Source organism: Parambassis ranga, chromosome 18, assembly GCF_900634625.1.
Source record: "Parambassis ranga chromosome 18, fParRan2.1, whole genome shotgun sequence".
In the NCBI taxonomy this organism is placed as follows: Eukaryota; Metazoa; Chordata; class Actinopteri; family Ambassidae; genus Parambassis; species Parambassis ranga.
The window spans coordinates 8,724,257-8,751,383 of NC_041038.1; the positions used below are offsets into that span (position 1 = coordinate 8,724,257).

A 27,127-nucleotide genomic window follows, 5' to 3' on the forward strand; every position below is an offset into this window, starting at 1 on the left:
CACTTATGTTTAATCTGCATATAATCTAATAGACACTTTGAAAATACTTTAATTAAAAAAATCATATCCCAACATTTAAATGACACTAAATTAAACTCTGTGAGTGTGGAGTTGTTCAGCTGAATAACTAGGACTCAAAGCTCCGTCTGTCTCATCACTGCCTCCAGGTGTTGTTGTCAAGCCAACAGCAGCATCTTACAGCATGTCTTGAAGTGCCAATACAACATTACTGCCTCCACTGGTATGAAAGGGCATTACAAGTGCAAGACAAGCCAGACAAGACACACTAGAAAAGAAGAGCAGAAACACTGCTTATCCCTGTGACAAATGAATCTTTATTCTTAACAAAAAGCACTTCCTCCTCTACTGTGGCTTGTATTTCGGCAGCTTAAATCTCCTTTAAGATGTATTTTTTCATTTTCTGTCAAGACTCTCTTTGTTGTCCCAGTTAATCTGGTTTGTTCAGCAAATTATATTTATTTGCATGTATGGAGGTATTTTTGCACATTGGTACCATTTTAATTAATTCTTATCACACCATATTAATACTTTGTTCTGCTGAAACAAGTAATAACATTTAAAAGTAGTTATTATCAGTAATTTATGACGCATAATTTATGGCCTGAATCAGTTAATCTCGTACCTTTATTTTGAAGGGCCGTCAGAGTTTAATTTATTCGAACACTTTGTCAGGATTTTATTTTGACACCGCTGCTCGTGTGTCCCTCTCCTCTCTCACTCACAACCCTTCTGGCTGAAAACAGGTTATTTATATTTTCTGCTGATCTGGGGAACCGGAAGAGGAAAGCGCAGGGATTAGAGTGTTTACAACTCCAATCATCCAGGGAGCAGCCGGCACCAGCCTCACATCCAAAAGCACAAACGCGCAAATATAGTATTTGCATGTGCGGCCCAGGATGGTTTAGGTTAGCGTTGTGTTTTTACTTTTCTTTGCTGAGGAGCAGTTGTTATTGCGGACTGTGTGGGAGCCGTCGCAGCGTCGGGCCACCCACCATCTGTGGAAGTGGGACAAGGGAACAGATGGCGCATCCAAGCCGGGCTGCGGGGCTGCAGACTGTTCGTCCGGCACTGGACATGAGTATCAATCATTAAAATCAGAGGCTGCCGTCGGCTGTTGCAGGCTCGTACCTTCAGAGTTAACCATGTCAGAGTGAGCGGGATAAATCTGTGTGACAGGGAGCATCGCATATTGAGCAACATTGATGCGCGAAGATTCCACGGACAGCATCAACTTAATCCCCTTTGACGTGTCTCAGTCTCGCTGAACAATGGTTGACAACCGCTACGCCACGGCTCTGGTCATCGCCTGCGTGCTCAGCATACTGGCCACCGTGTATCTGTCGGTGGCCGTCGGGACGCAGCACTGGTACCAGTACAGCAGCCCCACCGTGCGCGGAGAGGCCAACGTGTCCGAGCTGCGCTCCCTGTACGAGGAGTTCATGGACGGAGAGTTTGACGAGAAAACCTACAGCGACACCCTGTTCCGACTCAACGGGACTGTGGGCCTCTGGTGGCGGTGTGTGCTCGTCCCTTCCAACGCTCACTGGTACAAGGAGCCAGGTACGTTTATGTAACTGACATCACCTGCTAAGTGACGCTGCACTTGCTGTTTATTCTAATAGGAAGTTGCTTCCATCAGCCCAGCTGCCTCACTGTGTGAGCTCATTCCTAGATTTGCATATTAGTGCCATCACATTCCAGTCCTCAAACAACATTTGTATTTTCGTTTTCAAACAATTCACACACTCATCCATCTCATAAATCAATGTTGCATCCATTGACAACAAGACATGACCCTCAGGGGCCACAATAAACTCTACTTCACATGCCAGCATCTCACTGCTTTTTTGCTTCTTCTTTATGTTATTAAATGCACATATGTCATAATTACAGACATGAGGCTAGGGCTGCAGCCATCAGCAGCAACTCTGCTATCAATCCCTGACACTTAAAGATCCCATTAACACAGATATACCTGCACTGATGCCGATATTCCATTGATGCTGAAGTCTTGCATTCCCAGTTGAATTTTATTCACTTGATCTTTCAAACTCTACTAAATTTATGCTAAATTATGGAAAAATCATATAAAATCAAATTGTATTGATCAATCAAGTGATCTGAGAATTATTTCCTGTAAAGATCTTGTTAATTTTTTAGACTGTAAAATTGTGAAATTGCCATTGTTATTCTCTAAAGCCCCAATTAACAGTAATAAGTAATATACATGATCAATGAAATATTTATAATAATGCTAATAACTTACAGTTAATCAACAAAATAGCTTCAGAGTACAGGTCACTTTGGAAGGTGTACTGGGGAAGCCTTTAGTCCCACTATGCTCAGTTTAGTCCAAAAGTGATGCAATATACCAGATATTTAATCAATACTTTTTTATGATATTTGAAGTTTCAGCCTCTCTTTACCTAATATCTTAAAAAAGTGTGCATTGATTTGCATGTTGTAAACAGTGTGTGATGTGCTTGACCACTGGTCACTTACCTTTTTTTTTTTAGATATCAAGCTGGTGCTGGAGTGCCGAAGCTTCACGCTACCTCAGCAGTTGACTCCAAAGTACAAAGAGCCGGGGAACCACAACAGCGGGGAGGACATGGTGCGCACCTGTAAGTACAGCCGCAACATTGAGCCTCTTCTGTTATGTGTGGCTTTGAATCATACATTGACCTCAATCAGAGCTCTGTTTTGTGTCATGCATGATGAGTAAATAAAAGCCCCATTGACTGACATATCTATGTTACTGTGTGCGTTTGTGCAGATCTTTGGAGGTGCCAGTTTCTGCTGCCACTGGTGTCTCTGGGTCTGGTGGTGTTGGCAGGCCTGACCGGGTTCTGCGCCTGTCTCTGCAGAAGCCTCACCCCCACTCTGGGGATTGGAGTGCTTCACCTGCTGGCTGGTAAGACCTGCTCAGCAGTATCACTTATAAGGAATAGGCCAAGTCTTTATGACTCATCATAGGAATTGAATACAATAGATCCTTGAAATAATGAATCACTAATGGAGGCTATGGGTGTGTGAAACACTTATTAGCAACAAAAAGAATTTAAATTAGTTAGGCTGAACATAGAGGCTCTGTACTGAGGACCACGAGTAAACAAAATGATGGATTAATGCCTGTTCAGTATATTTCATGTGTGTTGAAGCATCAGAAAATCCCTCTTAATACTGCCACCTGTGGCCATTAAGTGAACTGCACAATCCATATGTTAAGCTGGCATCCTGGGCATCAATAAAGTCAATTCTACTAATCTACTTATATGTGGGTGTTATCTGTTGGCAAGCAAACCAACTGTTGTATTTTGCTAAAAAAAAAAAGCATTAGCATTAGGGAAGCTAACTTTAGCTAGTATTGGACATTGGTAACAACTAGTTCTCTCCCAGTCTGTGTCAGTTCTGACTGAACTCTAGGTGCTCTCCACAAACATAGAATTAACATGATTTACACTGGTGTAAATGTTAAAATGGCTGAATGTCATTTACCTGCTGCAGTTTCTTGGTGGCTCTTGGTGTTGTGCATGCAGACGTGACTGCAGTGAGACACTTGATCAGAGCCATCGTTAACGTTATGAGTAACACCTGTCAAAGAGTAGCAGCTCTGCAGAAGGAAGAGGATCTGTGTTTGGGATTTCACCCACATGAACCTGCTCATTGATTGTTATGCTTCCTCTGCCTGCAGGTCTCTGCACTTTAGCCACAGTGTGCTGCTACCTGGCCGGGATGGACCTGCTCCACAGGGTGTCGATGCTGCCCGAGAAGGTGGACGGTTCTCTTGGTTGGTCCCTTTACCTGGCACTCATTTCCTCACCGCTCCACATGATGGCCGCCGCACTCCTGGTGTGGGCGGCACGCAGCCACAGTCAGAACTACTACCGCATGACCGCCTACCGGGTTGCGTAGACGGCAATAGGCCTGTTTAAAATTATACCACCAAGATGCATTTCATAATGACCTCAGAGGAGTGAGATGTGGGTTAATCTGTGCATTTCAGATTATAGTAGTAGTGACTCTTATCTGCTGCATTAAAAGATTGGATTTTCATCACTGTAGAGGTTACAGAATTGGTTTGAAAAGGTCAACCAGGAGGAGGGTGTGTATAGTGCAGCATATGTTTGGCTCAGACAAACTTAAAGCTTTTAGCTGTGCCCCAGTTTCATACCACACATATTAATCACAACATGTTTGAAATGTGTTCATGTTAGCCTTACACCAAATTAAGTGCACACATTAAGCAACAATAAAGAACCAGTTCTTAGAAACACTCATTTGTGAGGGATTCCAACCAAACAGGTTTCACATTTGACTCATCACGGCTGTGTGTGCACAGCTTGTTGTTGTACTCTCAGTAACATCCCTGCCCTCCTATTGTACAGTGTTATCATAGCAGCTGCACCCATTACATTGAAATAGTTATGTAACGTGTCTATTTAGAAATCAGCCCGTCCAAGTCTAATAAACAATGATGTGTTGTATTTTTACACAAAGATATTAATAAGAGCCTGTGAACACAATATGGAGTGTGTGGTATGGAATTGGGAAACACTTAATTGTTCTGTTGACTGAATGTTTCAGTCATCACACTTTAAATGTCAGCTGGGTGTGGTAGCAGCTTGTTGCATTTAAACACATAGCTGTAATGTATACTGTTATGTTTTGTTCAGCTGCTTCAACAGCGAGGAGTACACACAACATGACACACGATGACTATTCTTGTAACTGTTTTAAAAAAGTTGTCATTTTTTTTGTAATCTTCAGTGATATTTATTTATTTATTTATTGCAGTTATGTTTATAATTTCTTACCCAGTGTATCGTTTTTTTGATATTTACACGTATATTTTTATTGTTTTGACTGATTTTGTAGAAAATATGAAAAAAAAGGTTTTCAATACAGTAGTTGTAATTTAACCTTATGTTTTGTAGACCTCATACACTCATTTGAATCATACAGAAAAGAAATAGGGCCACTATAAAAAAAACAAAGGTATTTGAGAAACAAAATTTAAATTTCAAATCCAATTTAAAATTCTAATGAAAAATCTCTGCAGAGGTGATTTTAATTTTAGAATTTTGAGGAAAAAAAGTTTTTTTAATAATAATAATAAGAATTTAATTTCAGATTCTTAATAATAATATTAAATAATAATTTTTTTAAATGTATTTATTTATTTCAGAATTCTTCGCCTGTTTTCCTGAAAAATTCTAAAATTAAAATCATAATAAATTATTATTATTATTATTATTTGAAATTAAATTATAAAAAGGTAAGATATTTTAAATATTATTATTACAACTAATAATTATTATGATTACTACTAATCATAATAATTATTATTACTGTTATAATACATTATAATAGTAATAATGAATTCGGAGTCAAATTTTTTATAGTGCTTTATTTTTTTCTGTAAAATCTTTTTGGTATTTACTATTATTTATATATATTTCATTCATTTATATTGTTTCCCTTTTCTTCACTTTTTACTTCCCCTGTCATTACCATTATGGAAAAAAAAAATCAAACACGTGAACAGACACAACAAGATTTAAGGGAAATAGTTGTTCCCTGTTTGGCATTATGAATGTACTTTAAAGGCCATATTATGATAAGCTACAGTATTCCTTTGCACTTAAAATCATTTTGAACATATCCCGAATATTGCTGTAGTGATCAGTAGTGAATTTCTATTTTTGACAATGTAAATATCTACACATTTGGAAAAGATGTCATTACATGTGAGACCATGCTGTATGTGTATAAAGTTTCATGAATATCTGTGAAATGATGATGATGCGCTGTTTGTGGTCAGATAGGTCTCATTTAGAAACCAGATTGTATTTCACATACTCAGCCTTTGAAAGTGTTCTATCCCTGAATGCATTGTTGCATAATGTTTGTGAATCTACAGTGAAAGTGTTCATCCTCCAGCTGTGAGCTGAATATTGTGTGTGAGTGTGTGTAAGCATACACATGCTGTCATTTCAATTAAAATCTTTCTTATAAATGTATTTGAGAGTCACATCAGTTTCACTCCTCTTTTTTCGATGCGAATCCTTGCTGCTCCGGCTGCACCTGGATTGCAGGAACCACCACTCGTCGCTTCCTCGCCAGGTAGAGGGCGATGCCTTTCTCATAGTAAGCACCTTCATTGATGAAAAAAGGATAAAGAGGTTCGTTGCCTTTGTATGTCAGTGTTTCCCCCGAGAAAGTCTGGAACAGAGGGTCTTCAGGGTGAAGCAGGCAGAAGTCTCGGTCCTGTTTGGGATAAGGATGTTGTAAAACTCAAGATACTCAATATATATACAGGATTAAGAAAAAGAAAAGCTTTATTTTTTTCCCCAATGGGGAAATAGCGTACAAAGTTAGGCTGTACCTGGAGATGAGGATGAATAGCTGCTGTGATGTTGTGGGTCTCACTGTCCCGTGGGTAGTCGATGTGTTTAATCAAGGTGTACACGTCAACAAATCCTCCTTCAAACACAGTACCTGATGATAAAAGCAGCACATGATCAATGGTTGCTGTATTTTTTGTCTGATTTGAAGAAATCAGATTTGAAGAAATCAGACAGATAATATATATATCTTATATATATATATCTTTGTGATGTTATCATTTCCAAATATGTATCCATAGTAACTACATTTGATATCTCATTCTCTCATATATCATTTGATATATTGTGCGACCCTTAAGGTCTTCTACAGACTTAGAAAAGAAGGGGAGGTAAGTTGGCTGCAATCTGCAACTTCACCACTAGGTGCCACTTAGTCCTTCACACTGGTCCTTTAATTATTAAATGATTTTTGCTGTTTAGCAAAAAAAGAGACCAGAAATGTCACTTGGCATCTTGTCTTTGTTTGTACCTGAGTTAAAGAGACGGACCCAGTTGAGCATGTGCTGCACGCCCACTTTCATTGCTGTGTAGATGTTTGATCTCACCACGCCGTGCGGCTGAGGGCCAAGCTCCAAGGCTGCAGGAAAAAGGTTTTAGTAAATATCCATCTTGGATCTAAATTATTTTGATAAAGTTTTGAGAGAAAAAAAAACGTACCAAAGCCGTGTTTTCCCACTGAATCAAGTGAAAAGGATTCCTTATCTGCGATGTCAAAATGGATGAATCTTATTGGTGTATCTGGCATCTCCCTCTGAAAGAGAGTCATTTCAGTTCAGTGCATGATGAAGTCATTTCTACATGAGCATGTAAGAGCCTTTTCTACTAGCCTGCAGATGTCTGAATATGTGCATGCAGATCCAGTCACGGTCAGAGTAAGCAATGAGGCACAGGCCCATGTTGGCGGTGGTGTTGTGGAGGTCACAAACAAGATCCACCGCCTCCGGACTGCCTTTGGGACCCAACATGGCGTTCAGCTCGCGGGCACGGATGACCTCATAGGGAGCCACGTCTGATATGGGATCACTGTGTGAGAGAGACAATGTGTGAGTATCAAAAATGTTGTATGTCAAGGCCCCCCCCCCCCACTCGCTTGCCTTACTTGAGGGTGGCGTGGGTGAAGGAGCGGTTCAGATCTGTGTCCACATATCTGTGACACTGCTGCATGGCTGGCAGGTTGGACAGCACCAGCAGCACAGACACCAGCTTTTTCTCATCCTCCTCCATCACTTTCCTCTCTTCCTTCAGAAGCTCTTTCACTAAGTACACCCCAGACAGCTCGTTGCCGTGGGTGCCGCCGCACACAGCAACCCGAGACAACCTCGGCAAACGCACCACCTGATCGACTTCCATCTGTGTGAGCAACAGATAATACAGTCACATTATCCCAGTGCCAAAGCAATAAAATAGATTTTCCTCATTTGTTCCACTCAGTGGGAGTCACCATTGCTGATGCCACTGGGTTCACTGCGGTGTCCACAGTGAACAGTGCACAGTGCAACAGAGCAGAGATATTGATTCGTGAAATCTTACCTCTCGCCTGGCTTGATGGAAACTGTAAAGGGCCAGTTCCGGCTTAAATGAAGTACTGAATTCTAATTAGATTAAAGTCTGTCTAAAGTCTCTTTAGGAAGGCGTGAGGTAAATCAGGGTGAGCTGTCTGCTCCACAAACAACAAAACAAATAATAAGAAACCATAGAGTACATCTTACCTAGTCTACCTTGGCTGTTACCTTTTCTGTTACCCTCTCCCCCCTGCCGTTTACCCTCTTCCACCCTCTCCCAGGCTTTCATGCAGTTTCACCCGATTCAGCATTTCCATCTCTCCCTCTGTACAGGCTTTTGCCTGTTATGCAAACTCTCACCGTCTCTCAACCACCTCTAGTCCACTACACTACACTGTATGCCGTAGGCAGGGTGTGTCCTGAGTGTGATGCAGTGCATCAGTCGCTTCCTGTGGTCACAGCGGACGTGAGGTTGGCCCCTCCCCAGCTTTTCCCCCCATTACTCTCTCTACTGTCCCGTTGTATGGGATGGTAGGTTCCAGTCTGCCTTTCAGAAAAAAAAAATTGGCTAAAAATAAATCTGCTGGCATGACACAGCAGGAGAGGCGCCCCTGATGTGTACAGTGGAAGGAGCAGCTCTCCTCACAGGGAGAACAACAAGAGCACCAGCTGGGGATATAAAAAGAAAACACATTAAAGCTTTAAGGATGAAAACCAGAACAGCAGGCGACATTTTAATACAATGTCATTCTGTATTTTTTTTTCATTAGTATGGCTTAAATTAATGAGTAATTTTGTACAATATCATATCATTGTTTCTGGTTTTGAACATAAGCACAGATGCTCATATTTACAATTATAAGCTGATCGGTGCTCTCTAGTGGACAAACTAGGTAACAGCATAATAAAATTAAGGACTAATTGCCATAAAAGACTGTGTGAGATATGCAGCAGAGTTGAGGTAGGACCCAAAGTTACTCGAGCATCACACTGCCCCTTCTTATATTCTCATCAAACGTGGAATTCCAACATAATATTAGGGCATAAATTAATAAAGGCTTGGCAAACCTTTGTGTGTTACCTAACCAGAATTACTGCCATTCATTTATGCAATACCAATTGTAATTAATGAATGTGTTAATAAGTAGTCACCTCATCAGGTGGTGCAGCAACTGCCAGCTCAAGAAGAAGAGGATACCCTCTGAGGTAATGAGGATGGACTTCTGTAGCTGGAAATGATTATTGATCCATTCTCCAAGATTAATCAATACACTTTCTACGTTCCTGTTTACAGACTTAGATTTCCAAGCTTCCACTTATTGACTAATTGTTACAACTAGTATTTAGATGATAACTTACAGTATTAACACACACAACATGTTTGCTCTTCTCACCTCATCACACTTCACAAGTGCTTAACCAAAACACAGAGATGGTTTCCACATATTTGTGCCCTGACAGGGTATTTGTCAGTTCAGGTGAACATTAGTGACAATTCTGAAATACTTAATTCACCAGAATGAGACACTGTAAATACACCTCGAACTAAAAGAGAAGTTCAAAGAGCTATTTATTTGACATCACAGTATTTATTCTGCATTAATACAAAATACTGAACAATGTCATATCACCCCTCTGAGTCAAGTAAGTAAACTCCCTTTTTTTTCTGAAAATGAAGACAGTCCTCCTCCAACAATTACAAGAGGAACCAAAAATACCAGAAAAAAACCTACCTTACAGTTATCAGTACTATATGAATTTCTATACATTTATAAAATCATAGTTATTTGCAATGCTTAAATTCTTTGTTTCTTTATTCTTCATTTTTAAGTACACTTACAAACATAATTATGAAATGCACACACACTCACACGTTTTTTTATCTCATGTTTTTGGTGTCAAAATATACTTGCATATGTATGAAGTCTTTACAGGTGTGATGCTGACTTTAACCACTTTGCATTTTCCTTATTTTTTTTCCCGTTTGTCAACACAAACACCACGTATCCAACACTTAAAAAACCATTTTATACTGCCATTTAACTTGGTTACACTTATTGGCAAAATATGGGCGACTGTTGTTGTACTAGTTTCCCAGATGTGTTCATTTAGAAGGCGAATAGAAAGCCACATCATAATTTTCACTGTTGTAAGGGGGGAGAAAAAAAAAAAACACAAAACGTGTGGTGTCACCACTATTCTGGACAATCATTCTCCTTTTTTTTTTTTTTAAAAGCACACTGTTGCTTCACAGTGGCCTCGTTGTAGAGTCATGGAAGAGCAGATAAGCAGCCACACGCCAAGCACACTAGAACGTCACTTCATTACATTAAGACACTAAATCAAAGAGATAAACAAAAATACTTGCTAACATCTTGAAGGCCACCAGTTGACATTTTAATGAAAATTATTTGAATCATTTTAATTATATATAAATGTATATATTAACCCCCGTTTTTTTAGCGTTATTAACCAAAGCAGACAATGCTATGGATGACGATAAGAACACCACATTATCACACAGGGTGGTTCCAGCACTCTTCTGCTTGAGCAGAGAGACGATAGATTTGGAAGCACTGCTCGCTGTATTTCCTCCCCCAGAAAATCTTATTCCAGTCAGATATGCGACAGCAATGAAGAGGGAGAAGATGCTAATGCTAAGATCTTCAGGAGACAGGATCCCCAAAAAAATATGGTGAATGGAGGGAGGGAAAAATCCTGCTCTCCCTTTTGGATCAGCTAGGACCAGCTGTCCTGAAGATCTCTTAGAACAGAGAGCCACTGGAAGGAAGCAGCCATCCAAGAAAGGGACAAGCAGGTGTCTACCAGCCGGCTGTGATGGTCAGTCTCTTCAGGGCACTTTGCAGTCAATGCCGAGGTCAAAATATGTCCGGGCAGCCCTCCCAGCTGCCTCGATCCTTAGTTTCCCAGTAGCCTCCCTTATAGATATGGATTTGCTCACCTGTGATCGGGTCTTCGCAACGGTCAAACCAAAGTGCCTGGTAGCTGTCGTGAGGCGCGCCTGAAAGAGAGAAGAACCATGCAATAAAATCTAGATAGGAAAAAGCACAAGGAAGTGAGAGTGGAAGAGATTAAAAGAGGGATACTTGCTTTTTAAGGAGGGGTCAGTAAGAGGGTCCTCATCGACAGCTTTAGGAAGAGAAAGGGGGGAATCACAGAAAGATTTTTTACCCCAAGATGTCCCCATGCAAGGTCAAGAGGTATACAAAAAAAAGCACCAACGCACTCACCTTCTTCTGATTGGCTGGAGGTGCGCTGGCTGGCGGCCTCCCGCTCTCTCTCGCGCCGGGCGATGCGCTGCTTTTCTTCCAGGCGTTGCTTCTCAGCATTGGCCTCCTCCCAGCGGCCATCTTCCATTAAACGCTGGTCAGGCCGGCGCCGGCTGTCGGTGGGAGCCACGCCTTCCTCTGGCTCATTCAGGGTCAAAGCCAGGGAAGTGAAGTAGTACATGGTCTCGGCTCCGTCGCTGTGGACACATAGAGATGACACTTTTACTTTCTGCTATTCTTAGTTGTGTAATCTGTAGCAACAATACTTACGGCAGAGGGTTTCTCCTCCACACCTCTCTGGCTTTCAGAGTTTGATATACCGTCTTCTGCTTCCCCTCGGTGCCGTTCTCTCCTCCTCGGCTGCTCTGCATCACCCTGGAGAACTCCATCTTCTCATCCCATGTGCCCGACAGCACGTAGTGGGCCTTACCGTCTTTGTCCATTACCACACCTGTCACCTGAAAACCAGACGCACAGGATTAAAGATCGGATAAGGAAGAGCTTCTAGTCTAATAAAAAATGGAATCCGGCTCTGAGGAAAGAACAGAACGATGTCTTACTTTTCTGGCTACATCTCTGGAGAAGTAGCTGTAAGGCGCAAACTTCAAGTGGCAGCGGTCTCCGGTGGTGTGATTTACTACATCTATCTCTCCAGACTAAAAAGAAAACACAAATCAAAAAGAAACAAAATGTTACCATGCACTGCGTAGCAGCAACATTACTAAAAAAGATAAGTATCAAAGTTTAGAATTATCTGCAATTTGCAGTTGTGACAGGGGCCATCTCAGGTCATGAGCTGCCTGCTTGTGCAGTCACGCTCCCCTTTGTGTTTATATTGTGTCACGTTTTGTCATTGACAGTTTAATATCTCTGCAGGAAATGTTGTCAGTCAAGTTGTTGCAACACAGGTTTGACAAGATTTTTGCATCGGAGAAATGGAGGACATTGAACTGCCAGGTATTACTCCTCTGTAAAATGTGTTTTTATTGTAGTTATTTTAGCTAAAATTGGCTTCTCCAGCTTCAGCAAATGAACAACATTGTAGTCACATCTGTCTTTTCTTATGCTGTTTCTCACCTGATCGATCCATAGCTTTCCTACGATAATATTGTGCACTGTGGTGGTAACTTTCTTCCACGTGTAGTGATTGTTGCCCTTTTCAAAGATTGCATGAATTGTGCCTGAAAATAAATGTAGACAAAAGGAAAACCTTAAAAAAACAAAACATGTATTACTCATCGGAGGTAATGCTTCTATTAAGGACAGGTGTGTCTGATACATTTTGCAAGCTTTACTCATAACAACACTCCAGTCATTGACATTGTCCACTCATCAGTGAAGACTACATATCTTTGTATCACACATTCAAACCACATCACAATAAGAAGCATAAGGCATGTTCAGAACCAGATCTTAGCTTACCTAATGGCATAATGGAGAGGTATTTCCCTCTGAACTTGCTGGCGACAGTGATTTCCTGTCTCAGAGTCCAGCCACGATCAGAGATCACATGGTGCGCTGCTGCAGGAGGATGGTGACTCACCTGGGAAACAGCACACAATTATACTTCACAAAAGAACATCACCGCAGGCATCGAAATGTGGTTAGCTGCCATTGTTAGTAGGTTTAGATCCTCCCTGGCAATTATGACTACTTATGTCTTCTCTTGCAAAACCACTAGTGTGTTGACATGACGATGTTATGTAGCAGCAGCTCATCAAAATCCCCATTGTAAGTGTCAAATCCAATTACGCAACCCATCTACAATAGGATTTAAAGCTTTTGTGATTGATCTCGCTCTCGCTCTCACACACACACTCAATTTTAAGCCACCACTCTGTGTCCTCCACCACTGCACTGCCTTGATGACAAAACACCAGCACACAAAGGTATTATTTGTGACCTGAGGTCTCCACTGCTACAGCACAAAAATCGGATTGGATTGGGCCGCATGAATATCCAGCTCGCTTTCACATGTGCAACACCAAATACACGATAAAAGGAAGCAGGACTGTCTAAATGCTGAGTTAGTGGGATTTTCAAGTCATCCGTGCTGACACTGAATCTTTTGTTAAGTTTCACTTCCTGTTTGACAGCCTTCCATGATTAACTTTATTTTCCCTCTCTCTCACCTGCTCACAGAGAGAGCGGTAGCCGCTTTCCCTCCGCCGGTCCAGCTCATAGGTTTCTCCTAGTAGAGGGTTGAAGGGCTTTCCTGTACGGTGGACAGTGGTTGAGTAGGAGGACACCGAGAAGGCAGCCACGTAGCACATCTGCTCCAGGGAACTGTGACACTTTGCCGCCTTGTCCAGCAGCTCGTGGTACTCGAGATCCTCCGACAACCGCTGCAGCATGGAGATGGGCTCGTTGAAGTTCACCTACAAAGCAGAAACATTTCATATTTTTTATGATTGTATAAGAGCAAACTGGCACGGTGACACCGACACAGAGGCGTGTTAAAAGTGAGCACCGGGATGTGAGCAGAAAACATGTTTCCTCCTGGCTAGCTACATAAAAAATGCTACTGCTTGTGTACATAACCTCACTTATCATGCTAGTCTTCCTTATCATCAATTGGATTTTCACATCAGAGCGGTAAGCACAGAGAGATGATGACACAAGGGCAGGGAAACACAACATACCTACATCTACACTTCTTTCAAATGCATCATAAACACTGCATTACTGACAACACCGCACAACCAGCTGCCCATCTGAGATACTCACAGGCATTGGGATCTTGGACAGCTCTTTGCCGATGCAGTTCTTCATGATACTCCAAAGGTTGAGGGAGTAGTTGGGTTTGTCTGGGATGCGTGCCCGCCTCTTCTTCAAAGGCACTAATTCCTGAGAGGGGGACTCCTGGTTCATTGCTAAAGGCTCCTCATTAAGCTAAAAAAAAAAGGACAAGAAACCCACTGTGATAAGGAAACTTCAACCACACCACTCTGCTGCAGCTTTCCATTTGAAAGCAGATAAATGATGAGAAGCAACATTATAAAAGAGTTGAGTGAAACCTACCGACTGATCATCAGGACATATTTCACTGTTGAACCCGCTGACATTACTGCTGGACCTTCTGTGAAAGAAAACACAAAACAAGCATGTGCTGTCAGTGTGTGGCAGGATAATTAGGCACATAAATCAAATCAATCAATCACTGATTTTACATGAAATATAAGGCTACACTCCAAAATGTCACACAAAAAATTATATTAAAAATGTAGATAAATAAAGGTAAGGCACAGATGAAGTCCTGGGGGCAATGAAAGTCAAAGCTACAGTATCATGTCAAGTGGTGAATATGTGCAGATCAAATAGAAGATACTGACTTGTGGAACTGGGGGTCTGCAGGTACAGTGATGAACTCAGGGGCCTCCTCCATGGCATCAAAAAACTCATTTTCATCATCTTCATCGCTGGCCTCACCTTTTCCTGGCCCTGCAGCACCTTAACAACAACAATGCAGTCAACTTTCTATAATACAGAAACTGAAAACATGATCAAATGTGTCTCTCTAAGGCCACAAGGCAAAAAGATTGTAAACCATAAAACACATCTGATGAAGTAAGAGATGCTGAGACCAATTCAAGGGGAAGAGGGAAGTGGTAAAAACCAAGAGCTAGAAAACAACTGACCCCAGCTGTCTGTCACAACATACTTTTATTGTCTGCACTTGCATTGGCCTGTGCTGCCCCTCTGAATGCTCGCTCCAGGTGATTGTGCTGTTTGGCTAGTTGCTCTAAAGTCTCTTCCAGCCTCACTCTCTGGTCCCGTTCTGCCTGCAAGGCCTTCTGCCATCGCTTGCTGTGAGCCTGAGCCAGAGTGAGGAAGTCCCGGCATGCCTAAAACATCACAGTTCAACCAGATGTGAAACTGGTAACACATATGACAACAAGGCAGGAGCAGATATACCAAGGGTAGGGTGAAACTTACATTAATCATGGCATTAGAAGTGATGCGGAACAGTGTGGCTCTTTCTGTCACCTGACGAATCTTATCTCCGGCCTCCCCTGTCAGGCGCAAACTGTCCAGTTCTGATAAGGACCTGAAACCAATATTAAAAAAAGAGGGTAAACAGTCTGGAAAGTGCCAGCCACTATCTATAGTGGCTCGTGTTTTTAAAACGTTCTCTTTTAAAATGCCACACCTGAGCTTGGCATCTGAAAGTCAAAGCTACAGCATCCTCACTTAAAATTCCTTTTGAAAGAGCCTTGTATTCATCACGCAAAACAAAACAAATGAGACATGTATGAGGCATTTGCCTGAGAACCAAATTATGAACAGAGCGAAACACTGTTAAAGTCTGACCTCTGGAGGGCTGAGCCATGCTTAGATATCAGGTCGTTACATGTGCTGAGATCCTCCACTTTGCTACCCAGGGTTCTGAGTGCAGACTGGACTTCTGAATTGTGTGACCCCCCTTGACCAGGAGCCACCGGTGGTGACGACAGAGAAAAGTCATCACCTGAGTCATCTGTTACCAACCAAAAAGGGAAAAGACATCAGTAAAGAAACATAATGGCATGCACTTCACATCCTTCCCTGTGTATGTGTTACCTGACTCAGCCTGCATGTGAGCTGCCTTGGCTTTGGCCAGTTCCAGGGCAGTGATCCAGCGCTGACGTTCCACCTCACAGCTGGCCTTCAGGTGATACGTCTGTGCCCCGCCGTTGGAGATGACAAAGTTGCAGGCGTCATCCACAGTGATCGTTGCCGTGGCCAAGTTGATTGTGCCCCTACACGTGTGACCCATCTCTGCCTGGGTCCTAATAATCAGAGGAGCTTTGTTAGAGCTTTTAGGAAAAAACACGTAACTAATCTTAAGCACAGCCTTTTGAATGAAAATGCTTTTGTTACCACTATCTATTTGTTACCACTATAGTACATTAGTGACATGCTCCCAAATGATGAAACCCTATTAATCATTGCCAGTAATCTTAAAAACAGGAAGAACTGCTGGAATGTAAACTTTACAAATACATCATGTGGCTCCATCATACAGCTTCATTAAAAAAATAGAACCAAATTTAAATAGACCCTAGAGTTCTAGTCACAATTGTGCCATTTCCATAAAAGCACAGGTCATATATATATATATATATATATATATATATAGAAACACACACACATGGATTTTTTTGGTGACATGATCAAAGCTATAGCCTCCCTTTATGATATCTGTGCTAGGCAGGAAAGCATACCTGTAGTACGACAAAAGCCCATTGCTCAGGACAAACCACCGTCGCTGATAACCCTTGATGTAATTTGTCCACTTGAACACCCATCCTTTGTATGTGTCGCCAGCAGGGGTGGGAGTGGGGGTCTTGGGTTCCGACATCACACCCCCCAAAATCAAGATACAGATCTGTTGAACCTTGAGGCGACAGACAATGGTTAGAAATGATCAAATTTACATGATAATCAATACACATTTATGCAAAAAAAAAAATCCACAAATCTGCTTGCTGCAGCTTTTGAACTGTGATCATATTTTTATAACTCACTGCAGATCATCTTGATGTGTCAGTATGAGCTTTGCAGAAAGAAGTTCTTTTTCTGTGTTATGTAACTACACTTCCTCAACTCTTTTTCCTATATTAGTATCAATCATTAATGGACAACAATGTTGAGCATTGAGTGTGGAATGGCAGATCAAAGGTTATCTTTGGGAATCAATACAGCTTCACTGCTGACCCAGATTTAGTGGCATTATTAATGACTAAATTCAAGGCATGCAGATATTTATAAAGGTCAGGTTGACATATGGTCAACATATCTGCAGTCATTCTGTCTTCCCCATTACTCACAATGTAAAAAATTAGTGACAAGATACTTAAATCATTGTTCTAATAACAAGTGTAATTGAGCGATATTGTAATGTATACATTTTAAGCTGCAACAGCTAAAGATGATAACACATAACATAAACTTGATTAGGGTCTTAACATACAGAAAGATTGACACCAGAAGCTAGCCTACATTAGCTACACTTGAGCTAAGTGGGAGTCGCGCTAATAACAACTCACGGCTAACATAAGCTAAAGTGAAGAAACATAAAGTGACATTTTTGTTCGAAGTTAATCGGCTGGTGTTTCAGAGTCTACAATGGTGTGCAGTCTAAATTTACCACTGAGCAATCGTTAGATCACCAGTTAGCTTTCAAACGCGCCGATGGCTAAATGTTTACCTTGACGTGTCCAAAATGCGAGATCAGGCAACCAGACACCCGGTGAAGTCACTGCTAGTTCTGACACCCATACGCCACTGTACCTAGCTCAAGAGGCTAACTAGCTAGCTGACCAACACAGGACAGCTAATGGTGTAAACAACTAATGTGAAAACGTCGACGACAGAAGGGTGTAAAATAAAGTGACAGCAACCAGCTGTATTACTGTCCCACAATAACCGTGCGTATTATGTTCATTCTACATCTGCGTACACTGGCAATTATCTAAAGCTAGCTAGCTACATCTAACTAGCCTAACGTTAGCTCGTTGGTTACACCCGGTGCAACACGGATACGTCTCGTGTAGAAACACGGGGCTACCTTGTCCTCCCATTGGCTGCACTGAACTCTACACTCAGCTAGCCAAAAACATGGGTTTCCTTCAAAATAATGGTACATTGAGGTGGTAGAAGAAATTTGTTCCTATCAGTTCATGCATTCTGTTTACAGCAAATTCCCAGTTAAATTACGGATATAACCGTGGGCCTACATTTATGCTTTACATACTGTTTATGAGTTAAATCTCCCCTGCAGACGTAAAACCATTGACAGTAAAAACTAACCCTAACTTACACAATTACAGTCGAAAGTAGTCTGCACTATACATAAACTGATATTTATTTTAGGTATGTTCACTTAGTTTGGATGGCACTTGCAAATTAAGTTTACACCTAGAGTTTCTACAATAAATAGCGCGGTGTCGCTTAAAAATATTGTCTTGCATCATAATAAGAGAAATATGTCAACTCACGACCTTTTAATTCCTACATCGATTAAATGTTGATGTTTCCTAAATTAAATTATCCACAGATGTAAAAATGCGACTCCGGTGGGACTCGAACCCACAACCTTTGAATTGCCTTGCTTAATACTAAAAATGCGACTCCGGTGGGACTCGAACCCACAACCTTTGAATTGCCTTGCTTCATACCTAGAAGTCCAATGCGCTATCCATTGCGCCACGGAGCCACCTGTTGCATGCGCAAAGGCCGATAATATTTAAAAGAAAACGAGTGACTGCCATCTAATAATTGATTTTTCTTGCGTGTAATCATTGTGTTACAGCTATGAGTTAAATAAACCCTTTGTTTCGCGTCTTTGGCTTCAGTACATAACTTTGCCTGGGACTTAGTCACCCTGCACTGTGCCATGTTGATCACTGGGTGGTGCTAAAGAGTCAAATAAACGACCCTTAATCCTGTCTACGACATTTTCACTTAAATAGTGCACTGTCCCTGCTGATTATGGATTATAGATTTGAACTTTTTTGTAATTCATACGGATGTAATAAGGAATCAGTAGTAGATCCTAGTGCTTCGATATGGTAATCAACATCATTTGTTTTAATAATATTGATATTTTTATAGGGTTAATGTTTAAGTTATTTTTGCCTATAATGTTTATTTATATGTTTTGTTTCAGAGAAAGCATCTTTCCGTTTTCCGTGTTTGATTTTCAAAAATTAAACTACAAATGCGCGTCCTTTGGCGCATGCGCGCAAGTGAGACTACTAAATATCCAGTTCCTGTTAATGTTGGATGTTTTGTGCACTGCTCAGGAGCTTTAAGTGACTTTTTTTGCTGTTGCCCACACATCCGATCCTGCGTACAGGAATCTGGAAGTAAAGGGAGGACATCCATCTTGACTCTCGTGAGTCTTTGATGACACATCCTGCCATGAGCGGAAGTGTCCGGGATTCTGCTCGGCTCTCCAAAACAGACGCCTGTAAAGGGAGACGGTGCCAACGGGCGTCTGCATCTCTTCCCACAAACGTCACTGTATCAACGGGAGTCCATTCATCACAGGATCGCCGTGCGCCGTTTCATGGGGCTTTATCAGGGCGGGACATGCTCCGTCAGGTTGGAGTTTTTTTTTTTTTTTTACTACAGCCAGACACGTAGTTACTGTCAAACCAGCAGAGGTGGGGGTTAATGGAGAATTTGGTTGGAACAATCGGATCATTTGTTTTCCTGCTTTTTTCTTACAGGTCTGCGCAATCGACGTGAACGCCTGCCTGGACACAGGAGAGGATTAAGTTACTGCTGCTGGCTGGCGGATTATTTTATTGGCCTCCTCCTGTCACGCCCGAATCTTTGGTGATCTTTTTTTTTTAACCATAAAGAGCGATCCCAAAAAGACAGGTATGCTGCGAGAACAGTACTCTTTATTTCCTTTAAATGTCGTACTGTGGAATGTACTGCCTGCTAATGCACGTCCTTTGTTGCCCATGCCTGTAGTTACTCTTTGCTGTTTTCAGTTCTCCTTTTGTCAGCAGACAACAATAGAAATCCAAATAGCGATGGTGTAGGAATGCTTAATATTTCATAACACAAAAAGCAGGATGCGTAAAACCGAATATTCCTAACGCACGGTTTTAGCAGCACAAACGTTGTGTTGGATGTGAAGGTTTCCCCTCAGATTGCAGACTCTACATTGTGGCCTTCATACCTGCTTGATGCACAATTTGCTTTGACAACTGTGAAGCATTAGGTGGATGGCATATAGAGTTACTGGCTCTCCTCTCTGTAGCAGCTATGACTGCCCAACCCCCTTCCCCTCTCTGCCACAGCATGTTTTGGTTTCAGGCGGATCATGCCCTTTTGTCCACTGGAGCCTGACTGTACTTGTCAGTACAGACTCTCAGTTTGAAAGAATTTGCCTTCTGTTTTGACAACCTTGCTTTTCTCCTTATTATTGACAGACTAAAAGACATCCAGGATCCACTGTGAAATAAACAGCACTATGATTCTAATTAGATTCTAGTACAGACACCATTTTATAAAGCACAGTTTGTTAATGTTTTATGTCTACATCATGCTATAGTTGGCCCAGCCACATGAAAATATTCGCCATTAGAAGTATAACAAGAATTATTAATATTATGCAAAACACATTCTGTTCGTACTTTATTTAGGGATGCACCGATCCACATTTTTTCACTTTCGATCCGATTCCGATACCTGAATTTGGATATCTGCCGATACCGATAGTATTCCGATACCATAGCTCTATTTGCTTTTATATCACTATGATTATTATCATTATTGTTGATTTTACGAGGCTGTAATAAACTTCTCTCCAAAAAGCAACTTGAGGTAAGTATGAGGTTAGAAAACGGCAGAAATCCCATCCTGAAAACAAATATGCAACTTTAAGGGTTTAAATGGATATTTATTTAAATTCTATGTGTATCTGAATCAACCCAATGCACTGTGAGACTTATCAGTGACATTGGGCAGACATCTGAAGTCCAAATATCTGTGGTAAAGCTCAGGGCTGGAACTCCTTTTAGCTTATCGGCTAACTTGGTTGACACTCTGTTGTACAGTTCAGGTAGCGCCGTCTCTGACAAATATCTCCTGGACGGTAAACTATACCTGGGCTGCAAGTGTTCAATCAGGCTGCGAAACCCCTCGTTTTCCACCACTGATAAGGGTTGGTCATCAAGTACGATGAAGTTGAGCAACTTCTCTGTAATCCCTTTGGCTTTTACGTTGTCTGCTGGAAGTTTATTTTGCCTTTTGAATGATTCCAGAAGTGATTCTTGGCGGCTCTTCTCTTCTTTCTGCCCCCTGGTTAAAAAGTCCTCGTGCTCTCTCGAGTGGTGCTTTTTCAGGTGTTTAATTATATTTGTAGTGTTGAACGTCGCAACGGAGGTTCCACCTCTCGGAACGATGGCTTTGCAAACATTGCACGTTGCTGTCTTACTTTGTGGCGTTTCGACCGTAAAATATTTCCACACAGCGGACATGTTGTATGGCGCTCAATGCTTAAACTGCTACTTGCAAACTGCAGAGGATTTCCTTAAAGGAGGCGTGTCATCTCTGTCAGTGTCTCATTGGAGCACAGACACGTCACCTAGCCCGGGATCACGTGTGAGTCATTAACTCTGGATCGGAAATTTCTCCAGGTTGGATCGGAAATTTCCGATCCGTTAATTAAGCTGGTATCGGAACCCGATACCGATACTGGATCGGATCGGCCCCATCCCTAACTTTATTATTATTATAACCATATAACAAATATTTATCTTCTAATTTTGTGCTTTGAAGAAACCTGCAGGCGTATTTGAACACTTGATAGAATTATAATTATTATTAACTGATTGTTTTCAATGTCAAACATACTGAAAAAGTTATTTACAATTACATTAATGTTTTTTTTACTTGTTTTAGTAAAAATATTTCAAATATTTTATTCTGAGAAAATTTGAATTTTATTCATATTTGAGGGCTAATTTGTTTTTAAAAGTTACTTTAACAAGAAATCAAATTCAAGCTGGGCGTAGTGAGTTTTTGTGGCACACACTGACTTCCAAGAAATAAGTCAGATTTTCCTCTCATCTTCTCAAATATTAAGCACCACTTCACTCGCCTGTTTTCAGCTGAATTTTTCACTACCTTCTCCACAGGTACAGCATGTCCTTCCGGAGAGGTGTGGTCAGACAGAGCAAATTCCGCCACGTCTTCGCCCAGGCTTGGAAAACCGAGCACTGCATTGACGACGTCAGAGTGTCCCGGGTCACATGGGACAGTCCCCTCTGTGCGGTCAACCCCAAATTTATCGCCGTTGTCATCGAAGCAGGTGGAGGAGGAGCCTTCCTCGTTGTTCCAATCAGCAAGGTTTGGACTCCTACACTACCACTCAGCATCAGATAATAGAGGATCGATATGATTTAAGCCTCCATCTTGTCTTCCTCTCTAAAAGCAATATGTCGTCCTGCATATCTGACTAATGCATGCCGCTCCAAGAGAAATAATGTGTTTTGTTTTCTCCCACAGAGTGGAAGAATCGACCAGTCCTGTCCCACAGTCTGCGGCCATGCAGCCCCAGTGCTGGACATCCAGTGGTCTCCTCATGATGATAATATCATTGCAAGTGCCTCAGAGGACTGCACAGTCAAGGTAAGTTAAATATACTTGATATATTTTTTATAGTTAATGTTTGTTTAGCTTATGTGCTGGTGGTTTGTGGCCTCTTATCAGTAGCAGTGAGTAATGGCGGTGGTTACCCTCACTACATATGTTTACAGATGTGACACATGTGTCATCTTCAGGGTACTTTTATTAGTAATTTGCTGGTGTTGTTGTTAAAGAGCTATTGTTAAGAAGTAGGTGAGAAGAGCTCTCACACTTATGAACAGGATACACCTTTTCCGTTTAATCTACTGCGGTCACACTTGTGGATTTACGAGGATTTTTATAGAGAACCTAAATGAGACTTGTGATGATATCATCTTAATATGAACAACAACAGCACGCTAAGCTAGTCTTATAGTCCAAAAGCATGTCACACAGCCTCTTCAGGCTCATACGCTTGGTGCGCTTATCGACGTTTGCACAGAATTAAATGAGAAAAGGGACATACCGGTAAATATCACAGCAAAATATAAAGCTGCATGTATTTAGCCTATCTTAGTGCAACGACTAGAAATGATGAAGCTTCTTGGATGAGCAGCGAAACGTCTTCAAGAAAACTCTACAAGTCCAGGCGCCTTGCTTCAATCTTCTCTGTGAATATTACACAACTCGTAAAGGGATTGAAGAAGTGACGTCTGCTGTGTTTTGTTTTAGGTGTGGCAGATTCCAGATGGGGGACTGACAAGTCCGATGACTGAGGCCATTGTGACCCTTGAGGGACACAGTAAAAGAGTGGGAATCCTGGCTTGGCACCCAAGTGCCTTCAACATCCTGCTAACTGCAGGTAAAAGTATCTGACACATTCCTAGTCACAGAAACAACAAGGACTTCATGTAATATGACTGTGGTCACTGTATATGGTGCTTTACCTGTGTACTATAGACAGCACAGCTTACAAATGTTACCATATCACTGTGCCCTGTGGCTTTACATATATTTACATAAAAATGATCTAATGGACATGCCCATGCTGGCAGAGCCAATTAAAATGTGCCCTACCCGAGCTCTGCTAAAGGTGTGGTATTCCTGTGCTAAACATCTCACATCATTCAGACAAACGTGACGTACACCATCCGATTGTGAACAGTGAGAGTTGAAGAGCAGCTCTTATCTTTCTGTGTTGGTGTTCAGTGACAGCCAGTTCAAATACTGTTGCATAATACAAGCACGGAATAGGATTTCCCTCCTCAGCAATTCATAGCATGCAATGCAAGTTTAAAGGAGAATGAGATTAACCTGAAAAATAATTACACTTTGCTGCAAAGGATTAGGTTTCATTGGAAGCGTACCACATGCCAAGCAAACATAAGAACACCCCATTACATGAGGAAGGTTCTTTTATAGCCTCCCACTTGTGTTCAGGGGATAGATGGGTTGTTTTGGTGTGTATTTGTATGGTGTTACTATCTATAGTCAGTGTATTATATACCAAGCCAAGCAATAAAGTGCTCCAAAATGTACTCCAGTCACAGAACAACACAGAACTTAGCAGTGTAAAATTCTAAAGCACTGTACAGTAGCATTGTACTGACTCATCCTTACAGTAATGTAACCCTATAGTGCCCCTGCATCTCTGAACTCAGTCCTTTAATGGTGTGCATTCCGCTCCACAGCCATAAATGTTTATCTCTCTGTGTCTTTACTTCTATGTATGGATTAGCAGTGTCTCACTGGATGTCTCCCTCTCTGCAGGTTGTGATAATGTGATCTTCGTGTGGAACGTGGGCACAGGGGAGCTGGTGTACCAGCTTAATGACGCCCACCCAGACCTGATCTACAGCGTCAGCTGGAACAAGGATGGCAGTGCTGTGTGCACGGTCTGCAAGGACAAGGCCCTGCGTGTCATTGACCCACGCAGAGGGACTGTCCTCAAGGTGATGCCGCATTTGTACAGATGTGTACCAAAGACGTGCACGTTTTCAAAGGGATAATCAGCCTGTAATTGTTCTTCTATAGGTCAAAGAGAAGGTTCATGATGGAACCAGGCCAATGAGAGCCGTGTTTTTGTCAGATGGAAAAATCCTGACCACAGGCTTCAGCCGTATGAGTGAGAGGCAGCTGGCTTTGTGGGATACAGTAAGTTTTTGGAGTTCCATCTCTATACACAATTTACAGAAAGAGGCTTTTAAGAAGAGCCTTTTAATTAACACTTCTAAGGAAAGGACGCTTTTTGTTGTCTTACAGAAAGATCTCTCTGAGCCAATGGTCATACAAGAAATGGATACAAGCAATGGGGTCCTCTTACCCTTTTATGACCCTGACACAAACATGGTCTACCTGTGTGGAAAGGTAATGTCTTAGCATCGGTGGCACGCACACAAATCTACTTTTCACATTCCTGATAACAACCTGTGACTTATTCTTCTGCCTTTCAGGGGGACTGCACCATCCGGTACTTTGAGATAACAGACGAATCCCCTTACGTTCACTTCCTCAGCTTGTACAGCAGCAAGGAACCTCAGAGAGGTGCAGGCTTTCTTAGTAAGCGAGGCGTGGATGTTAACAAGTGTGAAATTGCCAGGTAAGAACAGCGCATGTGTTGCTTTCAACAAACCCACAAAATAGCCAAACACAACCAAAGGCACTGACACTGCTATACTGACAATTATCATCGCTGTAACCAAAGCAGCTTAAAAACTGTGCTGTTGCCACAAAACCCTTTTGCCAGTGAAAATAGTCCCTAAACAAATCTATGATCTGCTCTCAGCATGAGTAATTGATCACTCCAAAAGCACAATGTTTAGACAAAGCAGAGGGCTATTGGTAGACAAACAACACCAAGAGATTTAAATGAGTAACATTTGTCTAGAGAAAGAAAAACACTATGTGTTTAAGCATAAGAACCTATCCCGTCTGTGAAACATGGTGGTTGTGGTATCATGATTTTGGCATGTTTCTAGGAGTCCTTCAAGAAATGTAAAAATATATAATCTTTCAAGCACAACTATATCCTTGAATATGATGGCTAACAAGGTTCTCATCTGTAGGTTCTATAAACTGCATGAAAGAAAGGTGGAACCTATTTCTATGACTGTACCAAGAAAGGTAAGCTATTTACACCTGATAATAAAAGAATGAATCTAAATATTTAATAAATACTGAACAAATATTTCATCTCACCTCTTCAGTCAGACCTGTTCCAGGGAGACCTTTACCCCGACACTGCTGGCTCAGAACCAGCTCTCCTTGCTGATGAATGGATAGCTGGGCAGGATGCAGAACCACTCTTGGTCTCCCTGAGTGGTGGGTACAGTGCTCCTCCTTCCAAGCACAGAGACACCCTCAGAAGCAAGCCCAGACTCGTCTCTCAGGACTCTGGGAGCGGGGCCACGTCACCTTCAGCAGGAAACACAGCAAGCCCCACATCTTCACCTACCTCTGCCACCAAGGAGATGGAGGAAGAGATGCCACAGCCAAGAGTGGCCGCAAGGGAGACGGACGGCAATGCAGAGAGGCCAAAGAGAGAGGTGTGTCATCAGTAAACAATATATATAGAATGAAATGTTTTTCAGTTGTAGCCTGATTGGTTCTTTTTCTTCTCAGGACGACGTGCTGACTGAGCTGCTGGCAGAAATGAAGGCACTACGGGCTGTCGTACTCGCTCAGAACCAGAGGATTGAGCTGCTGGAGAGGCAGCTGGCTCGGATTGAAGATGGGGACGTATGAGGAAGCAGGATGTTCTCTACACTCGGCATTCTTACAGAACCCATAGACCGTAGCCTTACTAGAGTCAACAGTACCTTAAGCTGTGTGAGTGCAAGGGTGTAGTGTAGTATAGCTACTAACTGTAAGTCACGGCGGCTGTAGGAACTGACTTCTGACACATTTTTTTCCCAGATTGAGAATAGGGTGTCATCTGCATAGAGTGACAATTTTCGCATAGGAAAGGGTATTGTGCAGCTTTGCAAAATCCATGCTTTAATTTTGAAAGGACAAAAAAAACATACTATAGCAAAATGATTAAGTACCTCTTTTATGACTTTTTTTCCTCTCTAAAGCACTCACATATGTAACCGCTAGGGCTAATCAATCAGGTAGTGTAAGCTGCTAAACTGTGATGTCATATCAGATCATTGTGTGACTCGTGCATTGTTTTCAATTATACGACCACCATATATAAAGTATGACCTTGACCATGAGATTGACAGTTGAGGAGAGAGTAGCTGAATATCTGTGTATTGTATTCCTGTGTAGTCCATGAAAATGGTTGTGGTTTTGTTACTCATGTTATCAGATGAGAACAGTGGTAAACGTAGATTTTTTTTGTACATGTGTGGAAAGGCTGCAGTATAAAGGATTTCCATTGCAGATGTTATTCTGACACAAAAAAATACCCAGTGCTATAAACAACATATATAAAACCTACAACCAAACACTGGAGTGACAGAGCAGGAAGTTCACTGTGTTTGCAGCCATGTTAAGGAGCTCAATAAAATGTGAAGCGTTTTCTACAGTTTGTATTGGTGTTTAAAGGTTGGAGAAACTTTTTGATTTTCTTTTTTTTTATTTCTTATTTTAGTTCTGTGGTTTAATTTTTTGTTGTTACTGTACATTTAGAGGCATTCATCTGTTACTTCTGTATCAGTCAATAATAGTATAACAATGGTACATTCCACAGCAAGATTATTCCTTTATGCACTGACCTCCTAACACTAACTGTAGCAGTTTACATCAGACTACATTGTGCAAATTCAATAAACATTAATTCATATTTTGTACGGACATTATTTTTTTCTGTGTACTAGTATTGTTAATC

The 27,127-nt window shown here is 41.6% G+C and overlaps 4 protein-coding genes and 1 non-coding gene across 7 annotated transcripts; 2 read left to right on the top strand and 3 right to left on the bottom strand.

The window, feature by feature from the left end:
- Window positions 1-802: 802 nt before the first annotated feature.
- On the top strand, window positions 803-4,995 carry LOC114450895 (claudin domain-containing protein 1-like). The gene is made up of 4 exons (XM_028429319.1): window positions 803-1,581; window positions 2,538-2,645; window positions 2,798-2,935; window positions 3,716-4,995. Exons 1-4 carry the CDS (start codon window positions 1,290-1,292, stop codon window positions 3,934-3,936), a joined length of 759 nt encoding a protein of 252 aa, XP_028285120.1. The 5' UTR covers window positions 803-1,289; the 3' UTR covers window positions 3,937-4,995.
- A 512-nt stretch (window positions 4,996-5,507) lies between these two features.
- On the bottom strand, window positions 5,508-8,173 carry LOC114450601 (N-acyl-aromatic-L-amino acid amidohydrolase (carboxylate-forming) B-like). 2 transcript variants are annotated; one of them, XM_028428769.1, is made up of 7 exons: window positions 8,141-8,173; window positions 7,531-7,781; window positions 7,259-7,454; window positions 7,089-7,182; window positions 6,901-7,008; window positions 6,410-6,522; window positions 5,508-6,291 (listed from the first exon to the last, which is right to left on the bottom strand). In XM_028428769.1, the coding sequence occupies exons 2-7, from the start codon at window positions 7,779-7,781 to the stop codon at window positions 6,064-6,066; spliced, it is 990 nt and encodes a 329-aa protein (XP_028284570.1). In that variant the 5' UTR covers window positions 8,141-8,173; the 3' UTR covers window positions 5,508-6,063. The 2 variants fall into 2 exon arrangements, with proteins under 2 accessions (XP_028284570.1, XP_028284569.1); XM_028428768.1 differs by lacking the exon at window positions 8,141-8,173 and adding an exon at window positions 7,962-8,090.
- Window positions 8,174-9,729: 1,556 nt separating this feature from the next.
- LOC114450599 (oxysterol-binding protein 1-like) lies at window positions 9,730-17,762 on the bottom strand. 2 transcript variants are annotated; one of them, XM_028428765.1, is made up of 17 exons: window positions 17,414-17,762; window positions 16,428-16,600; window positions 15,784-15,992; window positions 15,535-15,700; window positions 15,160-15,271; window positions 14,885-15,068; window positions 14,556-14,673; window positions 14,245-14,302; window positions 13,951-14,115; window positions 13,356-13,601; window positions 12,646-12,766; window positions 12,301-12,404; window positions 11,784-11,879; window positions 11,494-11,681; window positions 11,185-11,420; window positions 11,045-11,083; window positions 9,730-10,955 (listed from the first exon to the last, which is right to left on the bottom strand). In XM_028428765.1, the coding sequence occupies exons 2-17, from the start codon at window positions 16,562-16,564 to the stop codon at window positions 10,813-10,815; spliced, it is 2,322 nt and encodes a 773-aa protein (XP_028284566.1). In that variant the 5' UTR covers window positions 16,565-16,600; window positions 17,414-17,762; the 3' UTR covers window positions 9,730-10,812. The 2 variants fall into 2 exon arrangements, with proteins under 2 accessions (XP_028284566.1, XP_028284567.1); XM_028428766.1 differs by lacking the exon at window positions 11,045-11,083.
- A 570-nt stretch (window positions 17,763-18,332) lies between these two features.
- trnar-ucu (transfer RNA arginine (anticodon UCU)) lies at window positions 18,333-18,421 on the bottom strand. Its single transcript is given in 2 exon segments — window positions 18,333-18,368; window positions 18,385-18,421. It is a non-coding gene; the product is annotated as a tRNA-Arg (tRNA).
- Window positions 18,422-19,051: 630 nt separating this feature from the next.
- coro1b (coronin, actin binding protein, 1B) lies at window positions 19,052-27,082 on the top strand. Its single transcript, XM_028428767.1, has 12 exons — window positions 19,052-19,311; window positions 19,440-19,593; window positions 21,864-22,074; window positions 22,234-22,356; window positions 23,026-23,155; window positions 24,064-24,245; window positions 24,328-24,447; window positions 24,556-24,660; window positions 24,747-24,892; window positions 25,359-25,416; window positions 25,500-25,838; window positions 25,915-27,082. The coding sequence occupies exons 3-12, from the start codon at window positions 21,871-21,873 to the stop codon at window positions 26,035-26,037; spliced, it is 1,530 nt and encodes a 509-aa protein (XP_028284568.1). The 5' UTR covers window positions 19,052-19,311; window positions 19,440-19,593; window positions 21,864-21,870; the 3' UTR covers window positions 26,038-27,082.
- Window positions 27,083-27,127: the final 45 nt, after the last annotated feature.

Bases quoted from the DNA above. Each gene is read 5' to 3' on its own strand.
- coro1b (XM_028428767.1), top strand. From the start codon at position 21,871: ATGTCCTTCCGGAGAGGTGTGGTCAGACAGAGCAAATTCCGCCACGTC. The intron at 22,357-23,025 runs GTAAGTTAAATA...GTTTTGTTTTAG, and splicing joins CAGAGGACTGCACAGTCAAG to GTGTGGCAGATTCCAGATGG. The intron at 25,839-25,914 runs GTGTGTCATCAG...TTTTCTTCTCAG, and splicing joins CAGAGAGGCCAAAGAGAGAG to GACGACGTGCTGACTGAGCT.
- LOC114450601 (XM_028428769.1), bottom strand. From the start codon at position 7,781: ATGGAAGTCGATCAGGTGGTGCGTTTGCCGAGGTTGTCTCGGGTTGCT. The intron at 7,009-7,088 runs GTACGTTTTTTT...TTTTTCCTGCAG, and splicing joins AGTGGGAAAACACGGCTTTG to CCTTGGAGCTTGGCCCTCAG. The intron at 6,523-6,900 runs GTACAAACAAAG...TTTTATCATCAG, and splicing joins GGTCCGTCTCTTTAACTCAG to GTACTGTGTTTGAAGGAGGA.
- LOC114450895 (XM_028429319.1), top strand. From the start codon at position 1,290: ATGGTTGACAACCGCTACGCCACGGCTCTGGTCATCGCCTGCGTGCTC. The intron at 2,646-2,797 runs GTAAGTACAGCC...GCGTTTGTGCAG, and splicing joins GGAGGACATGGTGCGCACCT to ATCTTTGGAGGTGCCAGTTT. The intron at 2,936-3,715 runs GTAAGACCTGCT...CTCTGCCTGCAG, and splicing joins AGTGCTTCACCTGCTGGCTG to GTCTCTGCACTTTAGCCACA.
- LOC114450599 (XM_028428765.1), bottom strand. From the start codon at position 16,564: ATGTCGGAACCCAAGACCCCCACTCCCACCCCTGCTGGCGACACATAC. The intron at 15,272-15,534 runs GTCAGACTTTAA...TATTGGTTTCAG, and splicing joins CATGGCTCAGCCCTCCAGAG to GTCCTTATCAGAACTGGACA. The intron at 15,069-15,159 runs GTAAGTTTCACC...GTGATGTTTTAG, and splicing joins CTTCTAATGCCATGATTAAT to GCATGCCGGGACTTCCTCAC.